The sequence below is a fragment of the Carcharodon carcharias genome, chromosome 6 (genome assembly GCF_017639515.1).
Source record: "Carcharodon carcharias isolate sCarCar2 chromosome 6, sCarCar2.pri, whole genome shotgun sequence".
In the NCBI taxonomy this organism is placed as follows: Eukaryota; Metazoa; Chordata; class Chondrichthyes; order Lamniformes; family Lamnidae; genus Carcharodon; species Carcharodon carcharias.
Window position 1 is genome coordinate 84,333,685 of NC_054472.1, and position 18,223 is coordinate 84,351,907.

The 18,223-nt window shown below is 42.7% G+C and overlaps 1 protein-coding gene across 12 annotated transcripts in view; it reads left to right on the top strand.

Annotated features, from left to right (window-relative positions):
- The window catches only part of ncoa2 (nuclear receptor coactivator 2), a 309,340-nt gene extending 303,002 nt beyond the window's left edge, over positions 1-6,338 (top strand). For all 12 annotated transcript variants that reach the window (XM_041189195.1, XM_041189198.1, XM_041189203.1 and 9 more), the window contains one exon: positions 769-6,338. In XM_041189195.1, the coding sequence (XP_041045129.1) occupies positions 769-780 (12 nt within the window). In that variant the 3' untranslated portion in view covers positions 781-6,338. The remainder of the gene's footprint in view (positions 1-768) is intronic.
- Positions 6,339-18,223: the final 11,885 nt, after the last annotated feature.

Genomic DNA, 18,223 nt, shown 5'->3' on the forward strand with positions numbered 1-18,223 from the left:
GGTCTTGCGACCGGTGGCGCGCGCGCACACACACACACCCATCCCTGCACCCCCCCAACCCCCAAATTGTATGCACTTACCTTCCCCTGGCCTGTCAATTCTCCTGACTCTAAACTTACCTGCTTAACAGCAGCTAGTGCCATAAACAAGGGGGTGTGGCCTCCTTGAATACACTGGAGCTAGACTTTGCTGGGGCCTGTGAGGAGTCTTTCGATGCAGGCCCCAAGCAGCTCCGGCTAACGGAAGTGGCAGAGTAATTTTCAAGACCAGGTATTTCTTCTAATTCCTGCAAGCCAGCACTTACTAACGCTAGTCTGAGGTTGCAGCCCATTGTGTGCGTGGTGCTGGCTTATTAATTCCTGTACCACTGCTGTTGACTCTCACGCATTGGAATTGGAATTTTTCTATGAAACATAACCAGTACAATAGGCAGGGATTATAAAGTAAAAATATTGAGCATATGCTGTAAGTGATAAATGTATTATGAAACAGTTTTACTGCCAGCAAGTGTTCATTTTGGATGTTCTGGTTTTTAAACTTGTTATTGCACCAAATTCCTGGGTGTTAAGTTTATTCTGAAGTACATAAGCTGTTTTCTAAACTTCTAAAGTTTTGAAGCAAGCATGTCTGTGAGATGAAGAGAGAATGCCGAGGAAGTGTTAATATTCTAAAGTCACCTAAGGCTCCTAATTCTGCAGGTTTCAATTTGTCATGTTGCATTGTGTTTCTGTTAAATAAATACTTACTTCATGTTTTTCCATTGTGCAGAAATATTGCTGACCCTCAGGATTGCTATTCCTTCTGTCTTCAACAAGGTCCAGAAGATCAATGTGTTTGCTGATGTACAGTGCAAGGTCAACATTTAGGTGGTAACAATTATAACCAACAAACGAACTCCACCGGATCAAGCCAAGAAAAGTACAGCAGCCAATTGAACTCTCAGCCAGGCTTAGAGAAATTGTTTGTTACAAAAGTTGCTAACAGAGTGACGGGCTCCTTAGTAGCAACATACTTACCTACTGAAGCTGCTTTGCCCATTAATTGCATTCACCATAAGTGTGACTTAAGTCTGTCCTCACAACAGATTGACATCGGCTTCGAACCTTGTCCGATGAATGTATTTCTATCGTCGTTTTGCAGAATGAGCACATCTTTGCTCTTTTGATTTTGATCCTCAGTGGTTGCTGACTTTTCTGCTATTTAATCCAATGCGCAGGCTTTTGGCCATGTTTTCCTCCAACAGTATTTAGAAATGAAGCCTTTTTTTGAAAGGTTTTGCCGTGTGTAAAAAAAAAAGAAAAATAACTTGCAGATAAGCTGAGTGAATGCTGCAAGAGTAACAGATTTTTGTTTGGAAAGTATCTAAATGGAATTTGAAATTGTTTTTATGTTTTTGATAAAACCAAATGGGAATAGACTTCAGGTAGATCGCCAGTTGATGTCAGCAAAAGAATTAATGTATTATCTTTTTATACTGGGGGTTCTGTTCTGTGGAGTCATGACTTAACATCCAGGATGTATGATTTTTTTGTCACAATTTTTAATTACAACAGTTAACAAGTAGAATGTTTCTGGCTCCACAGACCAAGACTACCTGTTAAACATTCTCAACCCTGTAGATCCCCAACAATTGCACAATAATAACTTGTCCAACAGCTACTGCTACAAGCTGACAGAAAAAACTAAAAGCACCAACAAACTCTGACCTGTTGCATAAGCAGATGGAACGAGGTTTCTGATTCCTACAGTGGTTAATATCTTGTCAAGTTACTCATGTCGGAACTGTAATTCTTTTCCTATTTCTCCTTTGAAATACAGATACTAGTGGTCTTTCAGGCCAAGTTTCCACATCAGCTACCACAGGAGCAGCTAGTTTCTTCTGAGCTAGTGACCCATGGCACTACCCAAATAACAAAGACAGGAGCAGTTCAATCTCAGGCAGTTGGTCTGTCTCAGGAAAGCTCCCACACACCACCATCCCAGTAGCAGCATCACCCACAAAAACAATTGATTTTGTCTGAGTCAGAAACTCATGGTCACTCTCCTTGTTGCAGAGGCAGCAGAAGCTTTTCTGTCTTTCAGCCAGCCCATATTCCTATTCCTATAGTAATAGCTGGTCTCTTCATACAAAACATAACGGCATCCTTTGATCTAAGGACTGATTTTTCCTTTATCCCAATTCCTAAGCTTCCTTCCTTCTCTCCCTCTCCTTTTTCTCAGAGCAGTTATTGATGCCCCTCAGACCCGTGGTCTTTTACAGCACTAAGCAGCCCCTTGCAAACCAGGTTCCCTTGCAGCAGTAACTGGTCTCTTCTCTGTCCACCACAGCATACAGTTCTCTAACAGAATCCTACAAACCAAACTGAGCGGTGATCTGGAGTTCAGGTGCATCACTGAAAGCTGCCAGGTCCCTCTCCACCATGGACACTTTGAAATAACTCTGTAGAGACAAAATAATGAAAGCAAAGCTAAAAGTTATTTCCCCTCTTCCCTCCTATCTCTTTATAGTATATTGCTTGTGCATTTTGTATAGTTTTTATACAGTTGGCATGTACTGTTTGTGTTCTCTTGTAGAAGCTAATGTATAATGGCTCTATCTGCATGAAAATGCAGAAGGATTACTAGTTCACTGGCAACTAGCCCAAGGATAGTGCAGAAATTGTGAACCTTTGAGAGAAATGAGACAAATTTATTTTTGCTGAATTTCTAAAAATGAGGTGACACCCGGTACCAAAATGCAGGGAACAATTGGCTTGAGATGTCTGGGTTATATATATGGAAATTAATTAGCATTTGACCAGATCCACGTTAATTTAAGTGACCCAAATCCCTTTATGTACATAGAGCCAATAATATATTAACCTCTGTTTATAATATTACTGGTCCCTTGTCGGCATCCTTCTATTGATGAACAATGATGGACATGCAGCAAGAAATCCATTTGAAATGGGATGTCTTAATATGGCACATCTTTGCTGATGTCTAAAGAGGCCAGTCCTTGAGAGGCAGGTTCTGCCACAAGTGTCACACATGAAGTTACCAGGTATCATTGTGGGTTGTTTTGGGGTTGGCATCTGTTAGCAAGCCATGATAGCCACTGGTCATCGTGGAGGTGCATGCCAGCTGACAGGAGATGTCGCCATTTTACTCTACCATCAGCTAGTGACTCCCAGGTGTGATAATTGCTGTTTAGAGCCTTCACATCAAGCTTGCAAGCATTCTTAAAGCAGAGCTTGGGCCTTCTGCTTGTCATCTGGCTCCAGCTAACTCACCATATAAGTCCTTGGATATGTGATTCTTTTATCCTGTGGACATGTGCGAGTCGACGAAGCAGCCTCTGTTGATTAGTGCTAACAAACTTGGGAGCCCTGCCTTCTGAGAGGATTGCCACATTTGTGATTTTGTCCTGCCAGGATATATCCATAACATGTTGCAGACAGCGTAGATGGAAATTGTTGAACTTGTTGCACCTAGCAACGTGATTTTTGTTCGAATGTAGAATGTTGAATAAATCCAATTTAATGTAGCCATTCTAATGACCTACATAAATATGTTCAGAATTTAGGGTTTTGATGACTTTCTATTAAGTATGTGCCTGGGGTAAGTATCAGTTTTTTCCCATTCTGCATTTATTTTATAACCAATCTAAAATGTTGACTTTGAGAGATTATGAAGTTTACTGGCACAATAAACCAAAAATTTAATATCATCCGTTTCATTTGGGCAGAGGAGTCAAAGCAATTAAACTGATCAGATTACAGTGAGACTACAGAGTAGGTTAACCCCACCACAGTACCATCTTATCTACTTACATTAGTCCAGATCATTTTCAATGCCACATTGACAAATTATAAACACAGACAGATTAGCTGTGTAAGTTTTCTGTAACTAACGGAATTCATCTTTACACTCATGACTGTGCTACTGATATGTTTAGTTGAGTTTATTTGCATAAGCATTCATGGACTAGTAATGCTTGTATTGTGAGCCATAAAAAAAATAAGGCATGGGCTGTTCAAGTTAACATTCTAAGTAGTTTGTTGTTCATGATAGCTTTACAATGCTGTGGGATCAGAGAGTACAGACTTTTTTGTAAGCTACAGAAACCCAGTGCTTCATTATGATTTCCTAAAAGTCAGTGGCAGTTTCCAGATGCAAAATGCTGCAGGTCTAGGACCAGATGTCACCACAAATAACATAATACAAACAGCCATAACATTTTCATATGGTAAAGTATTTTGTAAATTTAAGACGGGATGACTTTTGGAAAGCAGTTGGGTATATAAGCGTCTGATGTATGTAACCAAGCAATAACTTTTACTTGAGAGCATATGTTTTACATACTTGTAGAATTTTGATGAAGTAAAGTTCTTAAGTTGTTGATTCAAAGTGAGGTACAACAGTATTACATTAGATACCTTGGTAGCAGTGTCTCTCTCACTCTTATTGTGTAAATAAAGAATCATGATGCCTTGATAAGTAGCTAACGAGTTTGTTTCAGTAACATTTGTGAGGCCAGTAAATTGACTGGCGATTCTAGTAGATATTGAGCAACCATTTTTAGTTTTCCAAATTGTACAAATATCATGCCTAACTACCCAACAAACTGCTACTCTGGTCTGCATTGTTTCCATCAATCTAGTAGTATGATTAAAATTGGAAGACTTTGTGAATAAATTGGAAGCAGGTGCTTACTTTCTTAGTTTATTAAGCTGTTATAGGGTCCTGATGCCTTTGTATTTGTGTGTCAGGCTACATGGAACATGCTGTCATTTATGGCCTAAAACCCACGCTGATCATATTGATCACTGTACAGATACTGAATAACAGACCTGTTTTTGCCTCAACAGTTGCTTTTAGGAAGGAGTTCAGCCACATCTCACAGCTACAGATCACTCAGTTGATAAAGAACTATGTTCTTTCTGTATTAAAATGACATCATTGTGTTTCAGACTGCTTTGGTATGATATAGCTTTATGTAAATATTGCTGTGATTTAGGAAAGTTTTCTGAAATGCAGGCATTTAATTTTGCAGATTTTAGAGCCTAGACCTTTGCATTTGTGTCTACGGGAACATTATGTAATACTTAACAAGTTTTCTGTATTTATTCTATTTTATATCTATGCTTTATCTTAATAGATATGGTTTACAACTGGATGTGTCACTTAGCTTTGTGCAAATAATAACTCTGCAATTGCCTACAGAGCCAAAAGATTTTTAAAACAAAAAAATCAGGTGGAAGTGAGGAGGTCTATGTCATATTGAGCTCTGTATAGTGTAACCCCAATTTATAACTTCTATAGATTTGAATGCATCAAGGTCTATTCTCTTGGAAAGAGGGTGCATGGGAGCTACTTTCATTGGGAAGCAACATCTCTGGTTGCATTATGTTCAATCTATAACATTTTCCTCTAACAGATTTAAAGTAATGATGCAAAATTAACATTAAGAACTATGTATTGTGATGCTGTACATTGCAGACAAGCAGGGCTTTGTAGCTCCGTTTGCAAAATCCAAAGATTTCACTGAGTTGATTTTAAAATACAGCTAAGCCATGGTATGTTGGTGTGGTTCAACATTTTATAGTATTTCTACACAATTGATTGTTGACTGGATGCAGACACATTCTCTGTACAAACTATTCTATGGATTTTCAATTTGATAGGCAATTCCCGTCTACTTTTTTTCATTTAGAGCTTGAACTTGTTTTGTAAAATCTGTCAATTTCTTAGTACAGTGCAGGAACCTCAAATGCTATAACTTAGCATAATGCCTTAGATATGTTTTTATGTCCTGTATATTCCTAGCAGCTGTTTGTTGTATTATATTGTTTGTATAGTGAATTGTGTAAAATTTTTGGATGTGTCATCAGTTATTAATTTTTTTGTCAGATAAATAGAAATATCAGCAATATGGACCCATGGTTATTGCTTAGTTTTTTGCTGTTATTTTGTTCCTTTGTGGTCAGTAGGGGTCACTATTTGTAAAATGTTTTTTCCCAAGTCTCTGAGGTGTATATTGACGAGTTGCAAATTCTAAGCAATATGTAAAGTAAGATTCTTCAGAAGGCTTACAGTGTTGCAAGTTCAGAGATGTATTTTTTTTAGTTCACACTAAACACTTTTGTTTTCTTCTTCTGGCATCCATGTTTGTATCCTTATTGTGAGCATTTTATGCCAAGTTAGGTATATTCAAAGAAATTAAAATAATACATTTATGCAAGTTGTTAACTAATATTGCTTTTGCTGATGTCATTTGCTTACTTGATGTTAAATAATGCTGTTGTAAATAAAGAATTCTGTTATTGCAATGTTTAATAAAATTTAATTCCTTTGAATTTTACATTTTTGATAGAGAAAATGCAACAAAGTTTAAACATTGTTGCACATTAGGAAACATCAGATTTTGATGGGAACATTATACGTAATGTTGACCGAAACAAAATTTCCATTCTTTGCACCAACCAGCATGTGCACACAGTAGCCTGCCTTAAGAAATCTGCAGTGATGCTGGCGTCTGACTCTAGTATCACCCAATCCATCACATTAACATTGCATAGATTTGATTTCTCTCTTCCATCTTGTGATGGTGCTGAATGCATGTTGGTCAACTGTTTAAAAATTGAACAACCCCAAATGTGCTAAGAACTTCACTAACAACCAATTTAAGTTTATCAGTTGAGCTGGCAATGTGGCTCACTTAAGCTTGCTAGAAGCTGCATATGTTTATACGGAGGGACCTGCCCTCTGCAGGCAAAAGGAACATGTCAAGTCATTGCACTTTTTGAAGTAAGCAAAAAGCAAAAGCATAGGGAACAAGAGTTCCCTGGCGCATTCTCCATGGCAATGCCATTTTGGAGCTTCAGCCACAGCTGGTGTCACTTCAATTCACCTACCAGGCTGAGAGGTAAGTGAAGAACATATTTCTAGAGGTGATCACCATGCAGCTTCAGGGTGAACAGCCAAAGAGGTGGCTGATAGGCAGTCAGAGGACCAGGCAGCGAGTGCAGAAATCCACTGTAGGAATCATTGCATCTTGCTCTTCAATCCATTTCTGGGGAGTGCAGCCAGAGCCAAGACCACAGCACCATGGGCAGCTCAGTTGTACAAGGAGAGGAAGATGATTAGGAAAGCAATAGTGATCGGGAAATAGATGGGCATTTCTACTGCTGCAGATGTTCCTCCAGAGTGGATTGTTGCCTCCCTGGCCCAAGGGTCAAGAATGTTATTGAAAACACTGAGGGGGGTGGGAGGAGTGAACAGCCAGCAATTGTGGTCCATACCAGTACCATAGGCAGAAATAGGGATGAGATCCTGCAGGCAGATTTCAGGGAACTAGGAAAGAAATTATAGAGCAGAATTTTCTGCCTGCTGGGTGGGAGCGGGTGCAGGTGGGCACGGACACGATTGGCACCGCCAATTTATGTAGGCGGGCCAATTAAGGCACGCCCAGCGTGACGTGCACCCAAAAGCACTCTGCGCTCCCTGTGGGATGGGGGAGTTGCCTGAGTCAGGAGTGCACTCTTTTGTGCATGCGGGCGAGAGAGTGCAGAAATCTCCCTGAGGCACATAGATGCCCCAAGGAGATTAGTTTTAAGTCCAAAAAGTTTAATAAAGTGGCGAGAAAATTTTTATGACATGTGCCCTCATGTGAAACTGTCACATGAGCTGGGACATGTGCATTAATTTCAATAAAAATTTGTCAAAATTTAAAATCATTCATGAAGCCTCATCCCGCCCGTGGATGAGGCTCCATGAAAAATGTGGAGGCCGTCTGGGCTCTTCGCCTGCCAGCCTTCCTAAAGGTTGGATGGGCAGTTCCATTAATTGAGAGTTAAATGGCCTTAAGTCTTTTGACAGTTTGGCGGGCGCAAAGCCGACACGGGTGCACGCCTGCTGAACTGAACATCTGAATGACGTAAGGCCTTACGCACGATCGCCACACATCATTTTACACCTTGGCGAGCGGGACCCGCCCCGCTCACCGAGCCAAAGATTCAGCCCATAAAGTAGGATCTCAAAATAGTAGCTCTGGATGACTCCCAGTGCCACAAGCTAAGGAGCATAGAAAGGAGGATACAACAGCTGAATGTGTGGGTGGAGAGAGGGTGCAGGAGAGAGCGCTTTAGATTCCTGGGGCATTGGGAATGATCCTGGAAAATGAGCCCGACAAGTTGCACTTCAACAAGCCCAGGACCAATATCATGGCAGAGAGGTTTGCTAGGGCTGTTGGTGCAAGTTTAAACTCGCTTGGCATGGGGATGGGAACCTGTGTAGATTCAGAACAACAAAACTGGAAGTAAAATGCAGAAAATAAGTAATGAAAACAAAATGTTGGAAATGCTCAGCAGCTCAGACAGCATCTGTAGAGAGAGAAACAGCTGACATTTCAAGTCTTTCATTAGAACTGGGAAAAGTTAGAGATCTAATAGGTTTTGAGCCATGGGGTGGGTGGGACAAGGACAAAAGCACACTGTGATAGGGTGGAAGACAGGAGAGATTGGATAACAGAAGAATTAGTCTTCCTGGACCAAAGGGAATGATGATGGGGCAAGAAAAACAATATATACAAAAAAGAGAAAAACTGAAAGATGCGAAGAAAAGGAAACGAAGCGGTTGACAAAATTTAGTTTGAAATTGTTGAACTCAATGTTGAGTCCAGAAGGCTGTAAAGTACCTAATCAATGACATGCTGTTCCTCAAGCCTACATTGAACTTCACTGGAACAGTGAAGCAGACCAAGGACAGAGATGTCAGTGTGAGAGTAAGGTGGAGAATTAAAATGACGGGCCACTGGAAGCTCGGGGTTGTGTTTGTGGACTGAACAAAGGTGTTCCACAAAGTGGTCACCCAGTCTGTGTTTCGTCTCCCTAGTGTAGAGGAAACCATATACTGAGCAGTGAATACAGTGGACCAAATAGAAATAGATACATTTAGATCACTGCTTCACCTGGAAGGAGTGTTTGGGGACCTTGGATAGCGAGGAGAGAGGAGGTGAAGGGGCACTCAAATGGAAAGGTACTATGGGAAGGGTGGTGGTGATTTTGGAGAGGACCCGAGTATGTTGGAAGGAACCATCTCTTCAGAATGCTGGCAGGGAAAGATATGTTTGGTGGCAGCTTCGCACTTGAGGTGATGGAAAATTATCCACTGAATATGGAGGCTGGTGAGTGGAGAAGGTGAGGACAAGATGAATCCTATCATGATTCTGGGAGGGAGGGGAAGGGATGAGAGCAAACGTGCAGGTAATGTGGTGGACACAGTCGATGACCCTGCCAACAACAGTGGGGTAGAGTGGGTGATGATGGTGGTGGCGGTATCATCAGTTGAGGAAAACAAAAGACATCCCAGAAACACTAGAAGATAGCACTTTCAGAACAGAGCAGGAGGAATTGGGAGAATGGAATGAAGTCCTTTCAGGGTTTAGGGTGTGAGGAAGTGTAGTTGAGGCAGCCCTGGAAGCCAGTCGGCTTATAATGAATATTAGTTGATGGCCTATTACCAGAAATGGAGACAGAGGTCGAGGAAGGTAAGATAAGAGCCAGGTGGACCATGTAAAGGTGAGAGCAGAGTGGAAATTAGAAACAAAGTTGATGAAGTTTTCCAATTCAGGATGAGAGCAGGAAATGGCACCAACAGTCATTAATGTACTGGACAAAACATTGAGGGAAGACGACTGGAACAAAGAATGTTCCATATATCCCATAAAAAGACAGGCATAACTAGGACCAAATTCATTGAGGTGGGGATGTAATTGGATAAAGCTAAGTCCTTTGCAAAGTACAGATTGTTCAGCATAGAAGAGGGGAGGGTCAGAGGAATGCATGGCAGCAGATGTGGAATGTTGAACAAATAAAATTGGAAAATAGATAACAAAAGAGTTGTTAAGTGATATATACTTCATTGCAAGGAGTCTAGTGAATAAGAAAGATGAGCTGAGGGTAGAGAAAGACACTTAGGAATAATAATTATATCATACTTCCAAGACACGGCTTAAAGAGCATACTCAAAGGGCTGAATGACCTGTGCCCATTTATGTCCTTTTGCTCTTAAGGACATAAATGTAGGGGGCATGATTAAGAAGTTTTCAGGTTATATGAAAATTAGCCATGTGGTTGATGGTGAGGAACAAAGCTATAGACTGCAGGAAGATATAATCCTGGATAGAAAAGTGGAAAATAGAATTCAATCTGGAGAAGAAGTGTGAGATAATGCATTTGGGGATAACAAACAAGGCAAGGCAATACACAATAAATGTTCAGATTCTGAGCAGTGTAGAGGAACAGGGAAACCTTGGAGTGCATCTCTACAGATCCCTGAGGATAACAGTAGACAAGGTGGACAAGAAGGCATAAAAACAAAAAAACTGCGGATGCTGGAAATCCAAAAAAAAAACAGGTCTGGCAGCATCGGCGGAGAAGAAGAGTTGATGTTTCGAGTCCTCATGACCCTTCGACCGAATTGAGTGAATCCAAGAAAGGGGTGAAATATAAGCTTATATTTCACCCCTTTCTTGGATTCACTCAGTTCGGTCAAAGAGTCATGAGGACTCAAAACGTCAACTCTTCTCCGCCGATGCTGCCAAACCTGCTGAGTTTTTCCAGGTAATTCTGGACAAGAAGGCATATGGGATACTTTACTGGCTGAGGCCTAGAGTATGAGAGCAGGGAGGTCATGCTAGGACTATATGAAACACTAGTTAGACTGCAGTTAGAGTACTGTGTTCAGTTCTGGCCATCACATTAGAGGAAGGATGTGATCACACTAGAGAGGGAACAGGATATTTATGAGGATGTTGCCAGGGATTGAGAACTTTAGCTATGAGGAAAGATTGGAGTCATTTTCTTTGTAATAGAGGAGACAGAGAAGAGATTTAATTGAAGTGTATAAAATTGAATGGATTGGAAGAACATATTTCCATTAGCAGAGAGGTGAATAACCAAGGGTCGTAGATTGAAAATACTTACCCAAGGTATTAGAGAGGAGTTGACTAGCTTTTTCACCTAATAGTGGGGATCTAGAACACACTACCTGAAAAGGTGCTGGAGGCAGAAATTCCCACCACATCTTTAGAAACACTGGGATATGTACTTGAGGTGCTGCAATGTACAGGCAACTGAACAAAAGCTGGAAAGTGGGATTAGACTGGTTTAACACTCTTGACTGCTACAGCCATGATGGGCTGAATGGCTTCCTTCTGTGCCATAAATCTTTCTGTTTCTATGTATGTCATGTGAAGCCAAGACGAGTACCAGTGATATGGAAGAACTTTGCACCTTACAGCAACCTGTGTTCTGCAAGCTAATCCTGTAAAGTAGTAACACTGGTACATCCAGCCTGGGGCTATTGATAATGAGGAGAATGCACTGAATGATACTCTCAGTATGAATGAGTGGGGGTAGATAGTGATAACACGGGGGCAGTAGAAACCTGACATGGAAATCAGCTCACTTCCTTCCTTAGCTGATGAGGATATGGACAGAGACCTCAGGGGACTTTTAACAAGATTGCATTCAGAACATCAATGATCAATGGAGTCATTGACAAGCTTTCTTCAACATGACAGTTACTGTGAAAGAATCCAGAAAGAATCTGGTCACAGGATGACAACATATTTGGATGGAAGTTGTGGAATGGTACAAATATGTTGTCATAACTCCACAAGTGTGGGAAAGTGGGCAGGGCTAGGCTACCCTCCCTGCAGCTGACACAATGGTGTAGCTTGCAACTGGGCAATTTCAGGACCCTATGTAAAAGAGCTTTCAGGCAGTCTTTGTCTCTGGAGCGTCTCAGAACACAGCAGCCATTTACTTCCCAGCCACTAGGAGGCATGCAGCAGAAGCAGTAGATCGGGTAATTAGTAGGTAGAGCACACCAATCACATTCATGAAGGGGAAGCACACAGGTGACTTGTGAGCAAGACACATGGATCACATTCAGAGGATCAATACTAGGTGGTACTTAATTTGTACCTTGCCTAGGGAGTGTTTTCAGTATGATATTGGATACTATATCATCAGGTGAACAAAATTGTATGCTTGGCAGCTCTGTAGGAGTTCATGTTGTTGAGAGTGTATTGAAAATGTAGAGAGGATTTGTTCATGCAAGGGTGGATGAGGTAATTATGAAAGAGCCTCCTCAAAGCCTTCACAGCTGGCAGAAGTGGGTCACCAGTGGTGTTTTCAGCCTCCTGTAAGTTGTCCCTTAATGATCAGTGCTCTTATCCTCTTGGGTGATCCATCTTAACTACTTGTTGTACAAGCAGGGTTACAGAGCATCCAGCAGATGACTTATGGGCCTTTAGCAAGGCATTGGAATTTGCTTGATCAACCCTGTGATGTTATTTAGGTGTGCTTGATGGTCGCTCTTGTAGATGCACACATCTTTATTCTTGTCGCACTCTGTTGCTTTCTGAGATCCACACTCGGTGCCATGCGCCACCATATGAACACACACGACCTCTCCCTCCAGCAGCACCGCCGTACCCTTTTTCAAAGCTGCACATGCCCCCAGTTTCATTTTATTCTTTGTCTCATCCGACACCTCAACAAGAAACTTTTTCTCTTTCTCTCAAGTGCTAAGGAACACAAGCTCCAACAACTCATCGACACCAACACCCATCTATGACCTTCACCCCTGCCTGTCCCTCCGCCCCCCCACCCCATCTTCCAATCCCAGCCCCGGCCGTGTATTCACCATACCCCCTGACCTTCCCCTCTCCAACGCTGAACGTTCAGTGCTCAGCAAAGGACTTAGTTTCATAACTTTACGCTCTCATCTCAATGAATTTCGGGCTCGGCACAATGCTGAACTCTTCTTCCTCTGTCTTCGTCTCCGGGCTCACTTCTTTGGGCAGGAGTCCTCTCCCCGTTCAACGGATCCTTTCACCCACCTCCAACATTCTCCCTCCACCTGGACCTCTCCCTCTGGATTCTTACCTTCTCTTGATCTTTTCATTGAGAACTGTCGGCGTGACATTAGTCGTCTCAATTTCTCTGCTCGTCTCACCCATTCTAATCTGTCTCTCTCTGAATTTACTGCACTCTGTTCTCTCAGGTCCAACCCCAACATTGTCATCAAACCCGCTAACAAGGGTGGTGCTGTTGTTGTCTGGCGCACTGACCTCTACCTCTCGGATGCTGAGCGTCAACTCGCAGACACTTCTTCCTACCTGTCCCTGGACCATGACCCCACCACTGAACATCAAGCCATTGTTTCCAGGACTGTCACTGACCTCATCTCCTCTGGAGATCTTCCTCCCACAGCTTCCAACCTGATAGTCACCCAACCTCAGACGGCCCGCTTCTACCTCCTACCCAAAATCCACAAACAGAATTGTCCTGGCAGGCCGATTGTGTCAGCCTGTTCCTGCCCCACGGAACTCATTTCTCTTTATCTTGACTCCCTTCTCTCTCCCCTTGGCCAGTCCCTTCTCACCTACATCTGTGATTCCTCTGACACCTTATGTCACATCAACAATTTCCAGTTCCCTGGCCCCAACCGCTTCCTCTTCACCATGGACGTCCAATCCCTCTACACCTCTATCCCCCACCAGGATGGTCTGAGGGCCCTTAACTTCTTCCTCAAACAGAGGCCCGAACAATCCCCATCCATCACTACTCTCCTCCGTCTGGCTGAAATTGTTCTCACACTGAACAATTTCTCCTTTAACTCCTCTCACTTCCTCCAAATAAAAGGTGTGGCTATGGATACCCACATGGGCCCCAGCTATGCCTGGCTCTTTATGGGCTATGTGGAACATTCCTTGTTCCAGTCCTACTCCAGCGCCTTCCCACAACTCTTTCTCCGGTACATTGATGATTACTTCGGTGCTGCTTCATGTTCTCATTGGGACCTGCAAAAATTTACTAATTTTGCTTCCAATCTCCACCCCTCCATCATTTTCACATGGTCCATCTCTGACACTTCCCTTCCCTTCCTTGAACTCTCTGTCTCAATTTCTGGTGATAGACTGTCCACCAATATCCATTACAAGCCTACCGACTCCCACAGCTACCTTGACTACAGCTGCTTAAACCCCGCTTCCTGTAAGGACTCCATCCCATTCTCTCAGTTCCTTCGCCTCCGTCGCATCTGTTCTGATGATGTTACCTTCAAAAACAGTTCCTCTGACATGTCCTCTTTCTTCCTTAACCGAGGTTTTCCACCCACGGTCGTTGACAGGGCCCTCAAACGTGTCCAGCCCATCTCCCACGCATCTGCCCTCACGCCTTCTCCTCCCTCCCAGAAACACGATAGGGTCCCCCTTGTCCTCACTTATCACCCCACTAGCCTCCGCATTCAAAGGCTCATCCTCTGCCATTTCTGCCAAATCCAGCATGATGCCACCACCAGACACATCTTCCCTTCACCCCCCCGGCGGCATTCCGTAGGGATCATTCCCTCTGGGACACCCTGGTCCACTCCACCATCACCCACTACTCCTCAACCCCCATCTATGGCACCTCCCCATGCCCACGCAAAAGATGCAACACCTGCCCCTTCACTTCCTCTCTCCTCAACGTCCAAGGGCCCAAACACTCCTTTCAAGTGAAGCAGCATTTCACTTGCATTTCCCCTAACTTAGTCTATGGCATTTGTTGCTCCCAATTCAGTCTCCTCTACATTGGAGAGACCAAATGTAAACTGGGCGACCGTTTTGCAGAACACCTGAGGTCTGTCCACAAGAAAGACCCAAACCTCCCTGTCACTTGCCATTTTAACACTCCACCCTGCTCTCTTGCCCACATGTCTGTCCTTGGTTTGCTGCATTGTTCCAGTGAAGCCCAACGCAAACTGGAGAAACAGCACCTCATCTTCCGACTAGGCACTTTACAGCCTTCTGGACTAAATATTGAATTCAACAACTTTAGATCTTGAACTCCCTCCTCCATCCCTAACCCTTTTCTGTTTCTTCCCCCTTCCTTTTGTTTTTTCCAATAATTTATATAGATTTTTCTTTTCCCACCTATTTCCATTATTTTTAAATCTATATCTTTTATGCCCTGTTAGTCTTTCCACCCCACCCCCACTAGAGCTGTACCTTGAGTGTCCTGCCATCCTTTCTTAATTAGCACATTTGTTTAGATAATATCACCACCTTCAACACCTCTTTGTTCTTTTGTCTGTGACATCTTTTGATTATCTGCTCCTATCACTGCTTGCTTGTCCCTAAAACCACACCACCCCCCCCACTTCTTTCTCTCTCTCTCTCTCTCTCTTCCCCCCCCCCCCCCCACCTAAAACCAGCTTATATTTCACCCCTCTCCTTAGATTCACTCAGTTCTGTTGAAGGGTCATGAGGACTTGAAACGTCAACTCTTTTCTTCTCCACCAATGCTGCCAGACCTGCTGAGTTTTTTGTTTTGTTCTTTATTGTTGTGTTCAGCAGCTGAGGGGTTATGAACATACAAACAAGGAGGAGGAATAGGCCATTCAGCCCCTCGAGCCTGCTCTGCCATTTAATAAGATCATGGCTGATCTGACAGTAACCTGAAATCCGCATCCCACCTATCCCCAATAATCTATCATCCTCTTGTTTATGAAGAACCTATCCACCTGAACCTATTCAAAGAGTCTGCTTCCACCACCTTTTCAGGAACAGTTCCAAAGACTCTTAACCCTCTGAGTGAAAACGTTTCACCTAATCTCGGTTTTAAATAGGCGACGCCTTATTTTTAAACAGTGACCCCTAGTTCTAGATTCTTCCACAAGAGGAAACATTATCTCCTTATCCACCCTGTCAAGAACCCTCAGGATCTTATATGAGCCAGATATTCTAAGATCTAACTTTGCATTTTTATTTCAGGATCAAATGATACAGGCAGTGTGGAATGTCTTAAAATTAAGGCATCATCATTGCTACTGGGGAAGGAGCATTGGCCTGCATGACCTTCCTTAGCTGTATATTGATAGATTGGTAGCTCTCAGTTCATAAATACTACTGCAGTGTGGAGAAGTATGAAAAGCTGTGCCTATGCAAAAGATGTGACCTTGGGAAATCATTCTGTGGGTAGGTGGGTGGGTTGGGGGGGTGGGGTGGGGGGGGGGGGGGGGGGGGGGGAGACACAGGGTGAGGGCATTGGGAGTTGATGGTGTGAGGAGGAATCCAAAGCCTCCTATTGGGAAAAGACAATGTTGCTCCAAAAATATATCACTTTAATACATTTATGGTCTACAGATTGATATTTCTGATGTCTCTTCTAACATCAGAATAATGGGTGAAGCCTGGATAAAGCCTGATGTTAGGGCTGAGATGACATTTACAGTCACTTACACTGTTGTGCTTGCAATAGAATTTGATTTTGGATCCAACCTGTAGCAATTATGTGGCTCTGTCACTACCTCCCTTGTGAATTTAAGGCTCCATCTACAATCATTCTTACATTTATATAAGAAAGTATCCTATGGTTAACTATGTCATAAAGAAGATCCCAAGTTCAATCTTCAGTCTTTTAGTCACTGCAATTGCCCTTGATGCCTGACTTGGGGAGGGTAAACTTGGCCAGGGTTCACACTCCTGATTGTTATTTAGCTCCCCTGTTAATTGGATGCATCTATAGAATCAAGATTAAAATAGGGTCAAGCTCTGCTTCGCCCAGTGTAATATCCTTTATTGTCTATGCCCATACATGAACAATGGCTACTTTCCAGAGACTGATCAGCAACTTTGGAATTTTTTTTTATTCATCCACAGGATGTGGGCTTTGCTGGCTGGGCCAACATTAATTGTCCATCCCTAATTGCCCTTGAGAAGGTGGTGGTGAGCTACCTTCTTGAACCACTGCAGTTCACAGTGCTTTTATAAGGGGAGTTATAGGATTTTGACCCAGTGACAGTGAGGGAACGGCAATATATTTCCAAGGCAGGATGGTGAGTGACTTGGAGGGGAACCAGGTGGTGGTGTTCCCATCTATCTGCTGCCCTTGCCCTTCTAGATGGTAGTGGTCATGGGTTTGGAAGGTGCTGTCTAAAGAGTTTTGGTGAATTTCTGCAGTGCATCTTGTAGATGGTACACACTGTTGCTACTGTGCATCGGTGATGGAGGGAGTGACTGTTTGTGGGTGTGGTGTCAATCAAGTGGGCTGCTTTGTCCTGGATGGTGTCAAGCTTCTTGAGTGTTGTGGGAGCTGCACTCATCAAGGCAAGTGGGGAGTATTCCATCACACTCCTGACTAGTGCCTTGTAGATGGCGGACAGGTCTTGGGGAGCCAAGAGGTGGGTTGCTCCTAGCCTCTGACCTGCCCTTGTAGCCACAGTGTCTATATGGCTAGTCCAGTTCAGTTTCTGGTCAATGATAATGCCCAGGATGTTGATAGTGGGTGATTCACTGATGGTAATGCCATTGAACATCAAGGGACAATGGTTGGATTCTCTCTTGTTGGAGATGGTCATTGCCTGGCACTTGTGTGGCATGAATGTTACTTGCCACTTGTCAGCCCAAGCCTGAATATTGTCCAGGTCTTGCTGCACTTGGACATGGACTGCTTCAGTACCTGAGGGGTCACGAATAGTGCTGAACATTGTGCAATGTTATCTCAGCAAACACTTAATGTCAATTTTACTGACAGAAATGATGGAAATGTGGACACATCCAGGACTTATTGTTAGGTATGACATATGGTTGCAAAGTATAACAACAGCCCTAGGGCTCAATGCTGTGACTGATAAAAAAAAAAGATTGAATGGACTTGAACAGAGAGTGGAAAGAAAGTTGAATGTATTTGCCTACTAAACCATTGACTACACTTTGAATTTATTTCATTGACTGTAATGCACTTTGAAAAAGAGCTAAAAAAAAAGTAAATCCTTTATACTTTTATTCTTACAAAAGAAAAATCTTATATAGCTAGGTAGTAATAAAACATTACAGGACCTTTGAAAGAAAAGGTAGGTTGTAGATACAATGACATTGGAGAAATTAGATAGGACAAGGATGGACTTTATAAGAAGCAGATTGATGATGGTGGTTTTGAAAGTGATAGGGATGGTGCTAGAGGATTGAGAAATGTTCATGATTTTGAATACTGAGTTCAAAAAATGGTACTTGGATAGTTATGAATTTGGTGGGGTCAGGAGGGAGAATATATGGTGATCTCCATAACTGCAAGGGATGGGGAAGAACTAAGTTTGAGACTATAATGGAAAGCAACATTAGTTAAGCTTTTGGAATAGAAACAAAGGCTTACCTGAAATAAACAGTGAGAAGATGTTATCAAAAGAG